A 21,194-nucleotide genomic window follows, 5' to 3' on the forward strand; every position below is an offset into this window, starting at 1 on the left:
TTATTAAAAGTTCATTATAAATATTTCGTTTACAGTGTTGAATCAAAACTGAAACAAGACAGATTCATATTTAAATTTAAAACAAAAGGGAAATCATTCAATCGTAGATGATCAAGAAAGATTCAGAAAAGCGTTAATTTACATTTTCACCGTGTACATCTTTGATGATAAAGTGTATAGTTGACATTATAAAGCGAAAAGAAACACACGTACATGCAAACATTTATAATAAAAGAGCTTTATTTTATACAGTCATCGGACTGGTTACATCTATAGGAATCAAATGCCATCCCAGTCCAATGCATTTTTTACATAATAGATATAATTAAATTGTTTAAAGTTTATTCATTCCATATACAGGAGGAAGAGGAGGCAATGGTGGTGGAGCAATACGATTGGTTGCCTCGAGGTCTGTTGTCATCACAGGGGTGATATCAGTTGCTGGTGAGAATGGTGAAGGAGATGAATTGCCAGGACCAGGGTGAGAACTTTACGTTATAGTTTTTATTTAGCATGGGTTAGAGAGCATACCTAATTTTAAAAAAATGTTTAAATATTAAAGGAAACTAATTTCTATAGGATATCTTCCAAAGGCAAGGCTTCTTTCGTCCACACTCATACATGTTCCTTCAATGTTATTTGTTGGAGATGGGCATTGGGCATTGTATGATAAGTAGTAACATCACATCAATAAACACAGCATCACAAGTACACAAGATAAATAGAGCTAGCCATATGTTGGGACTCCAACAAAAATAGGGAGTCATTAGTAAAAAATCTAGATGTAAGGTACACTCATTACTTTCATGAGTTCTATTATTTTTATTCTGAATTATTCTCAAATATTTATAAATCTTAACTTTGCCTACACTCTGCATATTCAAAGTTATAACTTCGTCTTGACTATGTTGATTTGTGTAGGTGTCTTGGCTGCCCTCAATCATGTTCGATAGATAATCCAGCGCAGTGTTCTGGAAATGGTACAGACAGTTGCTGGGATTTGTCTGGACCAGGTGGTGGAGGCAGTGGCGGAAGTATCTACATATCGGGAAAACTCGTCAACGTGGGTATGTTTGCAAGAGTCATCTCCCTTATGTACGATAGCATATCATAAATTTCTAGCAAACCTCATTTTTGTTTCTTCTGAACTCATTTACATCGTCTTAGATCATCCTTTATCTTCCTTGTTGTTTACAGTGTTTTATTCTAAATCCCGGGGGAGGGAATGAAGGGTCTACAATCATGAAATTTAAAAATGTTAAATATTTACATTTCTTCTTTATATACATTATCCAATCATACTATATTAGGAGAACTGTGACTATCATACAAATCCATCCCTTTTGGATAAAACTTTTAGCTAAAAATAGCTCAAAGTTATCTGCTCACAGAAATTTATACACCATCTAGATTTCCAACTTGTATTTATTTCTATCTCTAAAAAGTTCTGCCTTTACAGTTTTACCTCCACTTTGTCATCTTTAAACATTTATTTGAACTTGCAAAGGTAACCTATACATTTTCACAAATGATTTTGTTCTGTTCTTTTAATTATACTAAGATGCATGTGCCTGAGGCTATCCAAAAACTTTTAATAAATGTATAATTCCACGACTTGTGAAGGTGAGTTTTCTCTGCATTTAGTGTCTGGATGCCACGCTTTATTTCATTTACATGTACAGGCCATCCTTCAGCCTCTCACAGGAGTATGGTGAATTATGTTGGTAAAATTTGTCTGCTATTCTCTATGTTTGGCATAGCAACATAGTTATGCACTCTGCTCTATTTGTCATAGATATTAAACCGTGGATAGAATGCAGAAATGCATGACTAAGGATGATGACAGTAAGTATACATACTGACATGTCCTCAGTGCTGGAAGTTTTGATGGATAAGACGGATAAATCAAGAAAGGGCTCTTCAATTACAAAACATTGAAATATAAGGGAGCAGAGACAGCCGAGGCACCCATGTCACCAAACAACTCCTCCTTTACTTATCAACCACTTGGACCAGAGCTCCTGAAGCTGTTGATCATATCAGGAAAACGGAAGCATCCCACTTCAAATCACTTTTGCAGCCTGTCAGATTCTGACATTTTGAACGGCTTGACACCGGGACGTCCTCAGCATTCACTGTCTTTTTGTCATAAAGACAACTTCATGTCTCATGGTGCCAATTCTGATCCCATAGTAAGCCTATGGAAACACAATGGTGTTAAAATTTCAATAACTTTAAATTTCTGAGTTCTCATGATCAAGCCTATATTTATCAGTATAGATGAAACCTGAATGTCAGCCTCTGTGTTGAGAAAGGATATGAGCCAAGGCATTTTCTGGACCTATGTGTTTGAAATATGTGTTTTCAATTCCACACCAATGGGTCCAGTGCTAATTTCAGTGCTACAATCTCAGGACTGTTAAAGGACTGAAATCCGATCAATATAAAACTGTCTATGTCTTCATTTACAGCTAGGATATGCTGTTACAAAATTCTTTTTCCTGAAAGATAACTTACATTATTAACCAATCCTAGACAGCCAAAACCATGTATACTTTACTTTATGTTCACCCATTTCTAGACTGATTCCCCTTTTTCCAGTTTTAGTACCAGGTTGCTCTACAGCAACCTTTCATTTGGAAACCCAACTGACTGGACATCACAGCTATGGTAGTGCATAAACCTAGTCTACTTTCAACATCCAAATCAAAGATGTACACATGTTGGTTTTAATGCCATCTTTCAGCACACGATAGGCTATACATGGCGGCCAGTATTAATGGTGGAGGAAGAACCTGGGAAAACCCCGGAAAGAAGCACTGACCCACGAGAAGCTACTGGCAAGCTTTCTCACATACCCACATTAGTTGAATCCGAGACTCGAACCCACGCGGACAGGTGAAATGGCAGTGATCCGTAAAGTAGAGCGCTTTAGACCACTCGGCCACTCAAAGAAGTACACAAACAAGCCACGAAGGATATGAATTTGATTGCCCTCAACACATGACACCCTCAGCATATGACACACTAATAGAGGAACCTTTCAGCAAACAAAGGAACCAAGGGACATGACTTGAACCCAAACCTCTGACCAGTTGACCTATCAGAGTTCCTTAAGTCGAAAACCACTTCTTTTGCAAGAAACAGACATAGACAAAAGACAGAATCAGCTCTAACACCAAAGTTCTTCTCAGTCTTTGAAAAGTTTCAAAGTTACATCGCCTCTACCTTGCCCATCCCACAGATCCCTGAAATCCTTTGTTTGTTGATGCTGAAAGGGACAAAATTTACCATGATTGGACACAAAAAGTGGTTTAGGAGAGACTCATTCAAAACACCTCTGTCTAGAGATCCATCAGTTACAAACATTCCAACAGATCCTTTCAAGCCCACCACTTTGCAGCAAGACATTAATGGACGTTTTAAGGACAGTATAAATTGTTCAAAAAAATAAATTCATCAAGAATTTTTTTTCCTGATTTTTCTTGGTCCCAAAAGCTAATGGCACTGTGAGCCCTGTCATTGACTCAATTGCCCTTGATTCTTTCACGTTCCTTGGTTCTCAGTGAAAACTCCATAGCATATTTTGAATCCTGCTCAAGAGGGAGACATCGCAAACAGCTTGGATATAAAAGACAGGTATATTTATGTCCCTGTTCACAAGCTTCCAGAATGTTCCTGTGATTTGTCTACAATTACATTGCTTATCTAATTCCACTTCCATTTGGACTCATCCTTTGAATATATTATAAATTCCTACAAATGTCTTAATCCTAGAACTTTATTATGGCACTTTTGTATTTTCAGAGAAAATAATCACTTGAATTAAATAATTTGAAAGAAGTAAAAGTCAGCTCAGACAGGTCACAACATAATACAACTTAAAAGTGCTAGATGTTAAAGCATGAATGGTAAAATCCTCACAGCCTCAAGATAATATAGTTCTCTGCTTGACCCAAGTTCACGATTAGCATTTTCTAAAAACAATCATTACCTAATAGAACATCACCTTCCAGAACGATGTAATGAGTGATGTTTATTTACAGCACAATAGCCTGCAAAATCCACTTAGGAATCTCCAAAACTCCGTCTCTGATCAACATATTTACTCCTTCTTTGTTTACCTGAATAATAATTCTGATGATAAGCTCATAGACATAGAGAATGATGAAGCTATTATTAGTTGTTTACATAAACAACATAAATAAATATAATAGAAAAAACAACCAGGTCAAGCAGAAATAAACTCAGTTTTAAACAAGGTCAAGTCCAGCATGTTACATTACAATAACATGTAATGGAATAAAAAATTAAAACTAACAAACAAATAATTAAATTAAATATACATAGCATACCTAAAATATTCCTTGGTTTTCCAGATTTCAATATAGTCCAATTGTAACTTTTCTGACTTTCTTTACAATAAAAACTTTGTTCATTGAACCACTTTGCTTTATTGCAATGTCTTCTTATTTTGTTCATAAATACCCAATAGTATGAACAATTGGTACCCACACATTAGTATGAACAATTGGTACCCACCCAATAGTATGAACACTTGGTACCCACCCAATAGTATGAACACTTGGTACCCACCCAATAGTATGAACAATTGGTACCCAAACATGATTATTATATCTTGAATAATTTGTTTCATTTTGTATAAATTACATTATCAAATGTACATATTCAGTTCTTGTGGCACATTACATCTCATACGTTCAGTGTTTCTCTTCTCTATCTTTAGGTTATCAAAAAGTGCAGGCTATGGGTGGTAAGGGAGGTGGTGGCGTAAATGGACGTTGTGGTGGTGCTGGAGGTATGGGCAGGATCAGGGTTGATTCCGATGTCTTTAAGGGCAACATAGGAGATGAACATGGGGTTTTCTACCAGCAGATGTTGACAAACACGTTCATTGTAATTTTCTTCTGTATTCATTTAAACAGTCTCAGATTGTATGAACTTATGCAAGTATCTCTCTTTTCATCTGTTTATATACTGCAATACTGCATGTAACCTTATCACAAAAGTGTCTGTGACAAATTACTTCTTGGTAGCAAATCAGAGCATTATGATGAGAATTCTTAAACATTATTTTTTAAATGATGCTCACCAGTCACACATTTTAGTCTTGTACAATTAGGTACTAACGTGGCTAAGAAAGATCTTCGTAATTTTATGGCCTGGAAAAAATCTTGATTGATCTCTTTCCAGTGGATGGCTTTTTGTTGAAACTTTGTAGAAGGGAAACAACAAAGATATCTATCCCTATCATGAAGGATTTCTAGATTTATTTTCTATTTCTGCAATCATTTAGATATCAAGCAATGCCATTTTGTAAACAGATGCTGATTCATCAGTCTTATCTCACCAAGTAGAATTTATACGTTAAATGTCACATAATTTCAGAGCAGTAATGTAAGACTCGCCTCCAATTAGAGCATCTTCATCTCCTACTAACTCAATTCAAATAACTTGGCCTCCCTAAAATGGATTCGAAGAAATCATGTTACTAATTAATATCGTAAGATTTTGCTGCTCAGATATCCAGCTAGATCTGCATAATAAAAAATATCATTTGACAATACTCCTTATATAAAATAAATATCATTTGACAGTACCCCTTATATAAAATAAATATCATTTGACAGTACTCCTTATATCAAATAAATATCATTTAACAGTACCCCTTATATAAAATAAATATCATTTGACAGTACCCCTTATATAAAATAAATATCATTTGACAGTACTCCTTATATCAAATAAATATCATTTAACAGTACTCCTTATATAAAATAAATATCATTTGACAGTACTCCTTATATAAAATAAATATCATTTGACAGTACTCCTTATATGAAAAAAATATCATTTGACAGTACCCATTATATAAAATAAATATCATTTGACATTACTCCTTATTGAAAATAAATATCATTTGACAGTACTCCTTATATGAAATAAATATCATTTGACAGTACCCCTTATATAAAATAAATATCATTTGACAGTACTCCTTATATGAAATAAATATCATTTGACAGTACTCCTTATATGAAATAAATATCATTTGACAGTACTCCTTATATGAAATAAATATCATTTGACAGTACCCCTTATATGAAATAAATATCATTTGACAGTACTCCTTATATGAAATAAATATCATTTGACAGTACTCCTTATATGAAATAAATATCATTTGACAGTACTCCTTATATAAAATAAATATCATTTGACAGTACTCCTTATATGAAATAAATATCATTTGACAGTACTCCTTATATGAAATAAATATCATTTGACAGTACTCCTTATATAAAATAAATATCATTTGACAATACTCCTTATATAAAATAAATATCATTTGACAGTACCCCTTATATAAAATAAATATCATTTGACAGTACCCATTATATAAAATAAATATCATTTGACATTACTCCTTATTGAAAATAAATATCATTCAACAGTACTCCTTATATAAAATAAATATCATTCCTTTTATTATTAATATTATCATATTTCATTTTGAATGAAAATTGAGGACATCAAGCAGTTTTCATGGCCTCTAAATATTGCTTTCATTTTTGTTAAAGATTATCTAAGTTTATTGTGACATAATAAAATGTACGGGTTTAAACCAGTATCTGGACAAATGGGCTCATTCAGTATGATCCTTATTTTCTTGTATATATGTTGCATTGATTTGAATTATGCGAATGATGTTTTAATTGATGGGCATCACAATTGTATGTTTACATCACAATCAAGCTCTATATATTTGTGGCATACAGCGACATATCAACTATAGTAAAAATAATCAAAGGAACATATACAAATTGTTATTTTGAATGTTGAACACAATGTTTCATATATAGAAACAAAACTACTGCAATAATCTGTTTACATGGAATGTCGATCCTTTTTTGTGAGAAAATAGTTGAAGGGAAGTTACATTTGGAACAAATTAAAAAGGAATTCCTTAATGTGGTGGTTTGGGCTCAAAAAGTTTACTTCAGTCATGAATCAGGTTGCATAGTCTGATGTGAATGGGAAATATTACTTATACTTGAAGAAGCAGAAAACTGTCCAATTAAAATACTCATGATATTGGAGAAAAAAAGATGTTTTCTGATTTATGGGAGACTATCGTGGTGCAACGCAAAGGAAAACATAACAGTTTTGAATAACAAATCCCATGATGACAAGCGATTGTTGTGTTGAATAAAATCAGTGCAAATTTATAATTGTGAGAAGTAAAGAGCAAACATGTTTATTCAAGTTGGCACTAGTTTTTAGTTGTTTATTGCATATATCAAACCTAACATCATATCTATGTTTCCTTGGGCTCTGAAAACCTGGAGTAGAATCATTTGTGGTGCATGCATGCATACACATGTGCCACACACATGCACATGTAGATTTTGCATTTTCTATGGGTAATATTCCCAGAGGTTTTAAATAACATTTTATCTGGATTTGTGAATGTCCTGTTTGCCTAAATCATCAACTGCTATGCTTCATGTTTTAAACCTTGTCGTCCACATTTAGGATCACAGCCAGGTTGGTCAGAGCCAGATTGATTACAGGACGACGGTGTACGGCAATGAGGTGTACCGTGGTTGCTTTGAGAAAAGGAGCATAAATGACCGATTCATTGCACAACAGACACAACTGTCAGATGCTGATGCAGCTAATATGACACCTAAGTTCTGTCAAAATATATGCAGGTATCAGAACACCCTTTAATTTTAAATCTGTGTTATATCCACTGAGTTTAGCAAAGCTAGCACTAAATATTTTATACATAAAATATGGCATTTACATTTTCTCCTTTTAGCAATGAAGTTGTCCAAAGTTAAATGTTTTCAGAGTTTTCTTCAAGTATTGAGTAACTCCCTTACAGTCAATACTGAGTAGGTTGACACATTCAGGTACTGAGTAACTTCTCTCATTCAGGAACTGAGTAACTCCACACGTTCAAGTATTAACAGACTCCCATATTTTCAAGTAATAAACAACTCCCATACATTCAGGTATTTAACAACTCTCATACATTCAAGTAATGAACAACTCCCTTCCATTCATATATTAACAACTCTCATACATTCAAGTAATAAACATCTCCCATACATTCAAGTATTAAACAACTCCCATGCATTCAAATATTAAACAACTCCCATACATTCAAGTATTAAACAATTCCCACGCATTCAAATATTAAACAACTCCCATACATTCAAGTATTAAACAACTCCCAGACATTCAAGTGTTAAATAATTCCCATACTTTCAGGTATTAAACAACTCCCATACATTCAAGAATTAAACAATCCCCATACATTCATGTATTAAACAACTCCCATGCATTCAATTATCAAACTACTCTCATACTTTCAAGTACTGAACAACTCCCATACATTCAAGTATTAAACATTTCTCTTACATTCAAGTACAAAACAACTCCCATGCATTCAAGTATTAAACAACTCCCATACATTTAAGTATAAACAACTCCCATACATTCAAGTATTTAACATCTCCCATACATTCAAGTATTAAACATTTCTCATACATTCAAGTATTAAACAACTCCCATGCATTCAAATATTAAACAACTCCCATACATTCAAGTATTAAACAACTCCCATGCATTCAAATATTAAACAACTCCCATACATTCAAATATTAAACAACTCCCAGACATTCAAGTGTTAAATAATTCCCATACTTTCAGGTATTAAACAACTCCCATACATTCAAGTATTAAACAATCCCCATACATTCATGTATTAAACAACTCCCATGCATTCAATTATCAAACTACTCTCATACTTTCAAGTACTGAACAACTCCCATACATTCAAGTATTAAACATCTCTCTTACATTCAAGTACAAAACAACTCCCATACATTTAAGTATAAACAACTCCCATACATTTAAGTATAAACAACTCCCATGCATTCATTATAGTTTAAAATTTAACTGTTTTTTGTACTTTGCAGATTATTTACACTGAACACATTTAGAATTTGTTATACAAAGATCACTGCATGCATCAAATTATAATCAGCTCTATGTAATAAAATACGTCATGGCTGAAAACAAATTTTTCTTGTATCTTGTTGGCACATTTAATGTAGCAATTATTTTAATTCACAACATTGTTTCGTTATGAAAATTTAAAGTTAATTAATGTAACCATCATATACTTCTCTACATGTACCCCATCTCTTCGCCACAAAAAAGGCAAGACGTTCACATTCTAGGGTCTTTTTTGAGAAAAATGTAGCCCAAATACTGGTTCTAATTTCCTGTGATATCTGAACAGTACAAAATAGCTCAATATGTATTGATTTTGTTTTACAATAATATGTTTACATGTTTCTGTTTCAGACAGCATGGTTTCATGTTCTCAGGAACTCGATTCGCTCACGAATGTTTCTGCAGTAACCAGCTTGACATGTCAAAGAAAAAACCAGACAGGTATATATAAGGATTGAACTCAATTAAGAACAGGGATATGATGTTCGTCATTGGTTTCATATTTCAAGCTTCACGATTGCATGACTCCTGCAAAATATAAACCCCAATTCTTACAATTACAAATAGTTGTACAAAACAATAAGGACTCTTAAGAATAAACAACGTATCTATTGCTTAGCATTTGTCTAAAATTTTTCTCAATGCGCACAAGAAGAGAGCATATATACGTAACCTGTTCCTTACTGGTTGTGTGAACTAATAATTTTAACGAATTTAAATGTTTGTTATAAAGACCTGTTAACCATTTTAATCATTTAAACTTTTCAGCCAATACTTTGTTTCCTAAATTGTTCATACCAATGTCCCTGGATTGTCCGATATATATGAGGTTCTTAAGTTTTATAAGTGTTCTTTTCTAATAAGCACACATTTGATAGCATATTTACAACATACCCCGAATGGCTTTGGATTGCCTATTTGTGATACCAAATGGAGACAGGTTTTTATTCACCATATATATGGTGTCGTGTATGTATGATGCCTATTAGGTGATGCTGTATCATCAAGTATGCATACATCATTAGATGCCTGTATCTGAATCATGCATTATGTCTTTCCAGTGAATGCAGCACACCTTGCAGTGGTGACACCCAGCAGACATGTGGAGGGACAAATAGGATCCAGGTTCTAGGTCCACCTCCTTCTCTTCCCGCTAAGGGCTACAATCTGTATCGCAAGTGTGACGAATGGTGTATCACAGCCGATGCAGATACTGAAAAAGTAGGAATTAATTGGAAAATCTGTTCTTCTGGTGCCACTTCGACAGGTTAAACTAGAAAGCGACACTTGTTCCAGTGCCTCTTTGACCAGTTAGGTTAGCAGGTGTCATGTGTTTCAGTGTCTCTTTGACCAGTTAGGTTAGCAAGTGCCATGTGTTTCATTGTCTCTTTGACCAGTTAGGTTAGCAAGTGCCATGTGTTTCAGTGCCTCTTTGGCCAGTTAGGTTAGAGTGTGCCATGTGTTTCAGTCTCTTTGACCAGTTAGGTTAGCAATTTCCATGTGTTTCAGTGTCTCTTTGACCAGTTAGGTTAGCAAGTGCCATGTGTTTCAGTGCCTCTTTGACCAGTTAGGTTAGCAAGTGCCTTGTGTTTCAGTGTCTCTTTGACCAGTTAGGTTAGCAAGTGCCATGTGTTTCATTGTCTCTTTGACCAGTTAGGTTAGCAAGTGCCGTGTGTTTCAGCGCCTCTTAGACTAGTTAGGTTAGGAATTGCCATGTGTTTCAGTGCCTCTTTGACCAGTTAGGTTAGCAAGTGCCATGTGTTTCAGTGTCTCTTTGACCAGTTAGGTTAGCAAGTGCCATGTGTTTCAGTGCCTCTTTGACCAGTTAGGTTAGCAAGTGCCATGTGTTTCAGTGTCTCTTTGACCAGTTAGGTTAGCAAGTGCCATGTGTTTCATTGTCTCTTTGACCAGTTAGGTTAGCAAGTGCCATGTGTTTCAGCGCCTCTTAGACTAGTTAGGTTAGGAATTGCCATGTGTTTCAGTGCCTCTTTGACCAGTTAGGTTAGCAATTTCCATGTGTTTCAGTGTCTCTTTGACCAGTTAGGTTAGCAAGTGCCATGTGTTTCAGTGCCTCTTTGGCCAGTTAGGTTAGAGTGTGCCATGTGTTTCAGTCTCTTTGACCAGTTAGGTTAGCAATTTCCATGTGTTTCAGTGTCTCTTTGACCAGTTAGGTTAGCAAGTGCCATGTGTTTCAGTGCCTCTTTGACCAGTTAGGTTAGCAAGTGCCATGTGTTTCAGTGTCTCTTTGACCAGTTAGGTTAGCAAGTGCCATGTGTTTCATTGTCTCTTTGACCAGTTAGGTTAGCAAGTGCCATGTGTTTCAGCGCCTCTTAGACTAGTTAGGTTAGGAATTGCCATGTGTTTCAGTGCCTCTTTGACCAGTTAGGTTAGCAAGTGCCATGTGTTTCAGTGTCTCTTTGACCAGTTAGGTTAGCAAGTGCCATGTGTTTCAGTGCCTCTTTGACCAGTTAGGTTAGCAAGTGCCATGTGTTTCAGTGTCTCTTTGACCAGTTAGGTTAGCAAGTGCCATGTGTTTCATTGTCTCTTTGACCAGTTAGGTTAGCAAGTGCCATGTGTTTCAGCGCCTCTTAGACTAGTTAGGTTAGGAATTGCCATGTGTTTCAGTGCCTCTTTGACCAGTTAGGTTAGCAATTTCCATGTGTTTCAGTGTCTCTTTGACCAGTTAGGTTAGCAAGTGCCATGTGTTTCAGTGCCTCTTTGACCAGTTAGGTTAGCAAGTGCCATGTGTTTCAGTGTCTCTTTGACCAGTTAGGTTAGCAAGTGCCATGTGTTTCATTGTCTCTTTGACCAGTTAGGTTAGCAAGTGCCATGTGTTTCAGCGCCTCTTAGACTAGTTAGGTTAGGAATTGCCATGTGTTTCAGTGCCTCTTTGACCAGTTAGGTTAGCAAGTGCCATGTGTTTCAGTGTCTCTTTGACCAGTTAGGTTAGCAAGTGCCATGTGTTTCAGCGCCTGTTAGACTAGTTAGGTTAGCAATTGCCATGTGTTTCAGTGCCTCTTTGACCAGTTAGGTTAGCAAGTGCCATGTGTTTCAGTGTCTCTTTGACCAGTTATGTTAGCAAGTGCCATGTGTTTCAGTGCCTCTTTGACCAGTTAGGTTAGCAAGTGCCATGTGTTTCAGTGTCTCTTTGACCAGTTAGGTTAGCAGTTGCCATGTGTTTCAGTGTCTCTTTGACCAGTTATGTTAGCAAGTGCCATGTGTTTCAGTGCCTCTTTGACCAGTTAGGTTAGCAAGAGCCATGTGTTTCAGTGTCTCTTTGACCAGTTAGGTTAGCAGTTGCCATGTGTTTCAGTGTCTCTTTGACCAGTTAGGTTAGCAATTGCCATGTGTTTCAGTGCCTCTTTGACCAGTTAGGTTAGCAATTGCCATGTGTTTCAGTGCCTCTTTGACCAGTTAGGTTAGCAATTGCGATGTGTTTCAGTGCCTCTTTGACCAGTTAGGTTAGCAATTGCGATGTGTTTCAGTGCCTCTTTGACCAGTTAGGTTAGCATGTGCCATGTGTTTCAGTGTCTCTTTGACCAGTTAGGTTAGCAAGTGTCATGTTTTTCAGTGCCTCTTTGACCAGTTAGGTTAGCAAGTGCCATGTGTTTCAGTGTCTCTTTGACCAGTTAGGTTAGCAAGTGCCATGTGTTTCAGCGCCTCTTTGACCAGTTAGGTTAGCAAGTGCCATGTGTTTCAGTGCCTCTTTGACCAGTTAGGTTAGCAATTGCCATGTGTTTCAGTGTCTCTTTAACCAGTTAGGTTAGCAATTTCCATGTGTTTCATTGTCTCTTTGACCAGTTAGGTTAGCAGGTGCCATGTGTTTCAGTGTCTCTTTGACCAGTTAGTTTAGCAATTTCCATGTGTTTCATTGTCTCTTTGACCAGTTAGGTTAGCAAGTGCCATGTGTTTCAGTGTCTCTTTGACCAGTTAGGTTAGCAAGTGCCATGTGTTTCATTGTCTCTTTGACCAGTAAGGTTAGCAAGTGCCATGTGTTTCATTGTCTCTTTGACCAGTTAGGTTAGCAAGTGCCATGTGTTTCATTGTCTCTTTGAGCAGTTAGGTTAGCAAGTGCCATGTGTTTCATTGTCTCTTTGACCAGTTAGGTTAGCAAGTGTCATGTGTTTCAGTGCCTCTTTGACCAGTTAGGTTAGCAAGTGCCATGTGTTTCAGTGTCTCTTTGACCAGTTAGGTTAGCAAGTGCCATGTGTTTCAGTGCCTCCTTGACCAGTTAGGTTAGCAAGTGTCATGTGTTTCAGTGCCTCTTTGAGCAGTTAGGTTAGCAAGTGCCATGTGTTTCAGTGCCTCCTTGACCAGTTAGGTTAGCAAGTGTCATGTGTTTCAGTGCCTCTTTGACCAGTTAGGTTAGCAAGTGCCATGTGTTTCAGTGTCTCTTTGACCAGTTAGGTTAGCAAGTGCCATGTGTTTCAGTGCCTCTTTGACCAGCTTAATTAGTATGCCATGTTATGCCCAAAACAAATTAGTATGGTAGTGATTGAAATTTCTACAAAACGACAACAATCCTCACACCTCAGCAAAATATTTGGAAAAGAAAAATAAATTGTAAACTGTGATGTTCAAAGCAGTTCTGATAAAATGAAGGTTTGACCATGCTAGTAGCTATATTTATGTAAAGAAGATGCCGATATAAAAATTATACTGGAATATCTACACACCATGCAATGACAGAACCTCCATGTCATTTGAAATTTTATGTTTTTTTAAGTATAGCATTTCTTTTACAATTCATCTTCTGTTGCATGTGTGATAGTCTGCTTGTTTCTAAACTGGATTGAAACTGCCATCAGGGCCACTATTGAATCTTCCATAGCCTTTCAGTTAGTTGTTATATAGAATTAGGTATGTTAAGTATGTATGAGACATATTTAAGCAAACAAACACATGATTTTAGTAGCTAGAGATTTGGGGAAATATTGATACTCGTCATTAATTTTACTTTACAGTTATGTTCATATTTGCCTGTACATTGTCACGACGCAATATTTCCCACTCGATTTTTCACAGAATTTGAGCTGTGGTATTGTCCTGATGTGTAATACCGCATGTATGCATTGACATAATATTGATTACATGTTTATTACTACATGCTTGTTTGGGTTGTTAAGATTTTTAATCCAATATACCGTATCTTTTTCTTGGTTTTAATAAAATACCATTTTTTCCAACACTACATGACAATTCAAATGGTTTCCAAACTGCTCCATATTGACACTGGGAAGCTACAACAAAGCCTGTACATAATTTGACTCCAGGGTTATCTACATTTTGAGTTGTCAGTTTGGTGGATTGTTTGGTTGGATATGGTAGAAAGCATCAAAATATTCAACTTATACAATTTATGAGACTTAAGGGTTTTAGATTTCTGGTTTCCATTGCATGTTCCGAATCCCCTGAAATATGAGAGAAACAAAAAGTAGTCATTTCTGCAGCAAAATGGCAGCTTGTGTTGGAACTGCATCCTGGCTCACTCTGGCAACCTTGTATTTCATCTCTATGCAATGGACTGCCTTACTGGGGCAGAGCCAGAAATGAGCTGCCTCAACCTTTAGGGTGGTAGATGTCGGTGCAAGATCTGGCTAGGAATATATATGATCAATAATGTGAAATAAAAGCACATGTCAGTTCACAGCATATAATTTGAAGCAAAGTAACATTTGTTTGTCCAGAGGAATTTTAAACAAACCTTTAAGCTAAACACAAGCCAGGCATATATTTATGTCATATATATTATGACATCATACTGTTGCTTCCATCATCATTTTCTCATAACACATTTAAACCTGTATGCGTAGTGTAAAGGAACTAGAAGGGGCACATTGGATTCGCTATTTTTTTTAGTTTGGTACCTATAAATTCTGTGCAGATACAGGCAGGGCTTGCAGAAAATATTGACATTGGCTTTTTGAGAGAAGCGACTGCACCACTCGTGAACATTTTGAAATGATGTTTTGGAGTCCTACATAGCAGCATATCAAAATTGATGTTAGATTCATTTCAAGGTACTAGCAGTTTGTCCATGAAGTTGATGAAGACCACTTTAGTCCTCCAGTGTTTTATCGGGAACAAATGGACTGAGTGCATATATGGCCGATGAGGCCGATGTTTGCCCTGAATGTTCTGTGGCATTGTGGACATGGGATGGTAACAGTGCTGATCATGAGGTTATTAGCTTGAATTTCCTGGCCTGCCTGCACTGTTCTGCCAAGGTTGTCCTGTTGACCTTGCACTCTGCAGCACCGTTAGCGATGAAAGAGTGCCACATGACCCTGTCCTGGGCAGTTTGCTTCCACATGTCATAGCTAAAGCCAAAGTTCTTCAATGACGTCTTCAGGGTGTCCTTGTATAGTTTTTTCTGGTCTCCTTTGTTGCTTTTTCCTTGTTCAAGCTCTCCATAAAAGGCTTTTTTGGAAGTCGATAGTCTGGCATGCAAATTACATGGCCTGCCAACTGCAACTGTAATTTCATCAAGATGGTGTAGATACTGGGAAGGCTTGCTTAGGCAAGAAACTCTCTGAATGTAGGTTATAAAACAATAGCCAGTCATTTAGCTTCCTTAAAAATGAGTACGAAATTGGTTTGATACGTTACGTTATTTTCTTGGTAAAACATGTAATGTATATATAGTGCTTGGTTAGAAATTTTGGCAACTTGTTCAACGTCATGTATGGTTATCACATATAACATGATGTAAAATTAGCAAGTTTATTATATAAGTGTTCACTTGATTTTGATTCACACAGTAGTATAATCATCCATGCACGTGTGACAAGTTATTTGAATATTCAGTTTATTAACTTCCAAGTTTTCTTTCTAAAATTTCACGATTACTAGCATGTCCTCATAACCCTGCATAACACAGTACAATATCTGTACAACTTTATTATAAATGAATTCTAACAGTGGAAATGATGCTGGAGAGAGTATATGGTAGTAATTAATTATTCCAGGGTAATGATAAATGAAAATGTCTTCAAATTACTGACACATTATCTTACATTTCATGCAAAATATGTTATTCCAGAAATATCCATGCATTTATCTGAACTTGTGCAATTTTCAGCCTAAATGGGGAAACTGTGATATAAGCAGTTCAGCAGTGATGAATTGGCAAATCAGGTGCGACTGTTTACCTGGTTTCTTGGGCAGTCGTTGTGATCAGGTCAGTCAAATAACAACAAACTATGGCAATAGTAAATTGTAAGTTGCAAAATAATAATAATACAACAACGAAAAAAGCACAAACAACTGCAATATTATATAAATACTATTATTATTCTTATTATTATTACAACAATGATAAAAAATAGTGTTTTTTTTGCAATTTAGGCCACTGGCACGTGATACACATCCATATATCATTTGGTAAAAGAAGATGTTATGGTGTGTAACATAAGGACATCATATTAATAAGAAGTAATATGCATGAAAGTAATCATTATTGCATTTTTTCGGATGTAGGTGAGATACAAGTATATACTACACAGTAATCAAACAAACGGATTTAAGGGTAACCCTAAAACTTATGTGGAGCAAGATTTGTGATATTGATCTAAAGTCTTATGTAGCAGGAATCATTAATAAAATGGTTTCTCTAATCTTTACGGCTTTTATAGTAAGCAATACTAAATTAGTCATCAGAATTTTACTACTAAGCATCATTATGTATAAAGGATCTAAGTTTTGCTAAAGTTGGATTTCCATATGCAAAGGTGGGTAAGTATTTTCTTAGTATATCTTCCTATAGAGGCAATGCAGCAGGAAAATGAATAGATTTTCAATGTTACAAATTTGACACAATCTTTCCTCTTAGCAGATACTTTCATATCTTCCTGTATTATCTCTGATTGGCAAGTTTTCACTCTATGCATAGTGATTATATGACACAGATCATTATCTCCCAACAACTCTGGATATTTTTGACAAGTATATTCTACTCCCAATGACCTTTGGAAGAGCAGTCTGTACATCGACCTAGCCTCATGCTGCAGCTTTTTCCTAAAAATATATTGACATCTCTGGTTGAACAATGTAAGAAATATATTTTCATTATTTACTCCCTGAGTACACAAAACATTACCCACTCCAAATGCAAATAAAGTCTTTTTAATATAGTTAGCCCAGCAATCACAGTTTTCCCCCATTTTAAATGTAAATTGTAGCATTGTTTAGGATATCGGTCTTCTGGAATCTTTACAATTCTTAGCCAATATTACAAAATACGTTTATATCTTATACGCTGCATAATAATTCTTCCTAATTCATTATATATGAATGCATTTTTATTAGAGTAACATGTTTCAAGGATATATTTACAAAATGACAAAAAGGCTTTTCAATATCATTGGCATCATAAAACCCCCAAACCTGTCCTCCATAAATGCGAATAGAAGCTAACTTTGCATCAAACAGAAAAACAAGCTATCATCCATTGATACTATAGGTTTGATGGATATACAGGTACTACTACTACTACTACTACTAAACTACTACAAATAATAATGATAAAATTATTTTTATAATAAATTATTATTATTATTATTATATCAGATATGTGCTATTAATAATAATAATGCTGTTATTAATATCATTCAATGATAATGTTGAGAATACTATATTTGTATATATAGGTAATTGTAAACACAACGATAATTGCAAAAATGATATACCATTTTATTCTAACATTCACAGCGTTGTCCTGCAGGTAGATGGGGTAATGGTTGTATGAATAACTGCACATGCAACCCAACTAATACTGCCATGTGTAATGCAACAGATGGTACATGCCAATGCAACCCAGGATTCAGTGGGAGTCTCTGTGAAAATGTATAATGTCCACAGAGATTCTATGGACAAAATTGCTTGAGTAGGTGTTTTCTAAATGTATTATTATCTGCACATTGATAATCTTGAATGTTTTGCCTGCCTTTTCTCGTAATATTTATAACTAGATGCCAGAAATAGGTTATGTCAACATTCACACAGTAATAAGAATTACTAGGATTTTGATTTTAAAGCCCAGCAACAAACTTAGACTTTGTAGTGTAGAAGTAATAGGAGTAATGTGACTTTCAAAGAATGCATAATGGCAGCTGACCTGGAACGACAGGATTACTGGAATAGGATCTGCACATTCATCAGAAACGTTACAGATTGAAACACCATGGTTGGTGCCTCCATGAATAGCCTACTACTATCCTTGGGACAGTGCGTCTGATGTATTCTACAAACCTACATGGGATTAAGTCTTACTCTGATGGACTGAACCTATTCCAGACCGTAGATATTATTTTTTGCATAAAGGACTCGGGAGTAAGGTTGCCAAAAGTTTGTTTCATTTCTAAGAAAGAGTATTTCATATACAAACGATGATTATATAATTAATATATTAAGTGCACTTCAGTATTATCATGCTTTCTCATGCACTCACACACACACACACACACACACACAGACGTGGGCAAACATACACACACTAACACCGAAGCAAATGCACAGTTAACTGACAATATCGACTGATGTTGCAATTTTAATAATTTCCTTTGGATACATTTTAGATCTCATAAGTCTCATAAAGATTATTTTCTGCTTATCTCTTGTTAGTGACTTAAAACTTTGAGGTAGTATCACCATGAGCAATTTCATTTCATTTGCAAGGCCCCAAGTGGCCGAGTGGTTTAAAGAGCTCTCCGTTACGGATCACTGCCATCTCACCTCTGTCTGCGTGGGTTCGAGTCTTGGATTCAGCCAATGTGGATGTGTGAGAAAGCTTGCCAGTAGCTTCTTGTGGGTCGGGGGTTCTTTCCGGGTTTTTTTCTGGGTTCTTCCTCCACCATTAATACTGGCTACCATGTATAGCCTATCATGTGCTGAAAAATGGCGTTAAACCATACAACAACAAATTCATTTGCATCAGATTTCAAAATTGTTAAGCATGGTACATATTTGTTTAATTTTTTCATTGATGTCTTCTGTTGATCTTTGAATAATTTTTCGAATGTTTTTATTCCAAAATAGCTCACTGTAACTGCTTGAAGGGTGCTTCATGTGACCCCATTACTGGAATTTGAGAGTAAGTATTTACATTTATTTTTTCCTTGAAATGTTGAAGGACTGGAATAGTGTATAGAAGCAAATTATCTTTTTACGTAGGAGAGGGTGAAATAATCCAAGCATAACCACATAATTAGGTTGAGGTACATTATATTTTGCTTCTTGTGGCTGATGCACGCATGCGTAAGGATTTATAGTATATCAGCATATACATGCTAGTAAAAGTTGAAATTCAAATACATGAAGAAAAACTGTAGCAAGACAGGAAAATACAAAACAGGCATGTGCATATATCTCGCAGCATGGATCATTACATAGAAAAGCTTAAAAGAACTAGTTACTAACTTCCCAAAACCTAGCACATAAGTGAATATTTAAAAAATTTATCGGATGTGTACAGGTAAAAATATTTCCTGCTTTATGAAATGCGCAAAGAAAGAGTATGTCAACACTGTAGTGATCTTCTTGTTACAGGTGACAGCCTGGTTGGTTTGGTGCCTGGTGTAACATTCCATGATCCCAAGGAACCATTGGCAAGGACTATGCAAATAGAACTATCTGTATGGCAGTTTGTACCCAGTAATTTATTGTACTGTTGCCTATCATAGAACTTACTCAGAATTAGAGATGATGACAATTACAATTTACCTTATTGAAATATATTAATTATTTATCGTTATTTTCATTGACATCATCCAGTTAAATGTGATAATACAGTAATAATTTAAAATGGAATTGTTTATATTTTATCTTGTGTAGGACTTCTATAATTAGGGTCAACTGGTCACTCGGTTGCCCTCATTAACACATTTGTCTTAATGATCAGTATAAACATGTAACTCAAAACGCATATTGTGTATTACTTCCAACATATAACAATTATAACTTTTTTCTTGATTTTTGTTTCCATTTTCTTACAGTGGAATATATAGATTCCTCTTAGAAAATTATTAAGAGTTTCATAAAAGAGTACAGATTTTTTTATGATCTGTATACAGATTGAGAAACAATTATAGTACAAAAATTATTGCTGTGTTTTGGATTTGCTAACAAAAGTGCAAGGGTTATTTTATTTGAATAAAATTGGGTGAGAAAATAATGTTGTGGGGAGACAAATAACTTCACTGGGATTTACTTGTCTTGATCTGAACCCCAATGCAGATTCTTTTAATCACAAGCGGGTGGACGCTTAGATCTATACCTGTCGTGAGTCAGGTTAGTTTGTTCCCAATTCCGCAGATGGTACCTTAATTTTGTGCAGATGGTGACAGGAAAGATCGAGTGTGCATACTTGAGGACTCCATTAATGCAGAGGAAACAGCAGCAATGCAGAAGATGGTGACCTTGGACCATGATGTCTACTGTCACATTGAGCATTCTTAGTAGGCGATGGCATTCTAAAGTGGATAGAATTTCCATGAAAATAAGGTGTTACCATGGGTCATTTTAATGCCCGATGCTGAGCGAAACAAAATATGTTACCTGTGTATTGAACTTCATACCTAGGTGAATGAATCGTTGAGATGGTACTAGGTGTGATTTTTGCTTGCTGATGAGAAGTGCAGGTTGGTAACAGGGGTTATCAGGTCTTGTTAGATATAACGAACTGATGTTGCTGTGGGTTGTCGTCCAGGTAGTCTGCTGTTGCCGCCATTTAAATGGTTCGGACATGTGCTATTATTTGATTAATCAGACGAGTGATGACCCAGATGCCGACATTGAGCCCCAATTGGAGCACTCTGAATTCGTATACTGTACTGTAGGCGATTTGCAGGAACATCAAGGGAGCCTTATGCGCCATCTAATATTCAGTGATGACAAAGTCTCCCTCACAAATAGCGTTCAAAATATGCTGTGGTGTTTCCATTGGAAATGAAGGGGCGTTGATGAATGGATTGAGTGTGCTTAGGCCGATGACCACATGTAGAGTCGTTTGCTGTTGGGATCTAGAAAATGTGTGGAATGAACGATAGAACCCTCTCTTTGCTGTATCCACTTGGTATGTGATAAAAACTGAATTTTGATGGTTGGAGCTTTGATAGGACAGCTTTCAGAGGTTCGTGTACTATGAG

At 35.8% G+C, this 21,194-nt stretch overlaps 1 protein-coding gene across 1 annotated transcript in view; it reads left to right on the forward strand.

The window, feature by feature from the left end:
• The window catches only part of LOC149791962 (uncharacterized), a 35,099-nt gene extending 14,594 nt beyond the window's left edge, over window positions 1-20,505 (forward strand). The window contains exons 10-18 of the mRNA XM_089969504.1: window positions 361-481; window positions 922-1,067; window positions 4,748-4,917; window positions 7,558-7,736; window positions 9,403-9,492; window positions 10,113-10,272; window positions 16,133-16,231; window positions 17,761-17,848; window positions 20,384-20,505. Of these exons, the coding sequence (XP_089825630.1) occupies window positions 361-481; window positions 922-1,067; window positions 4,748-4,917; window positions 7,558-7,736; window positions 9,403-9,492; window positions 10,113-10,272; window positions 16,133-16,231; window positions 17,761-17,848; window positions 20,384-20,505 (1,175 nt within the window). The remainder of the gene's footprint in view (window positions 1-360; window positions 482-921; window positions 1,068-4,747; window positions 4,918-7,557; window positions 7,737-9,402; window positions 9,493-10,112; window positions 10,273-16,132; window positions 16,232-17,760; window positions 17,849-20,383) is intronic.
• Window positions 20,506-21,194: the final 689 nt, after the last annotated feature.

This window comes from Sinohyriopsis cumingii, chromosome 9, assembly GCF_028554795.1.
Source record: "Sinohyriopsis cumingii isolate HCF-2022 chromosome 9, ASM2855479v2, whole genome shotgun sequence".
Lineage (NCBI taxonomy): Eukaryota > Metazoa > Mollusca > Bivalvia > Unionida > Unionidae > Sinohyriopsis > Sinohyriopsis cumingii.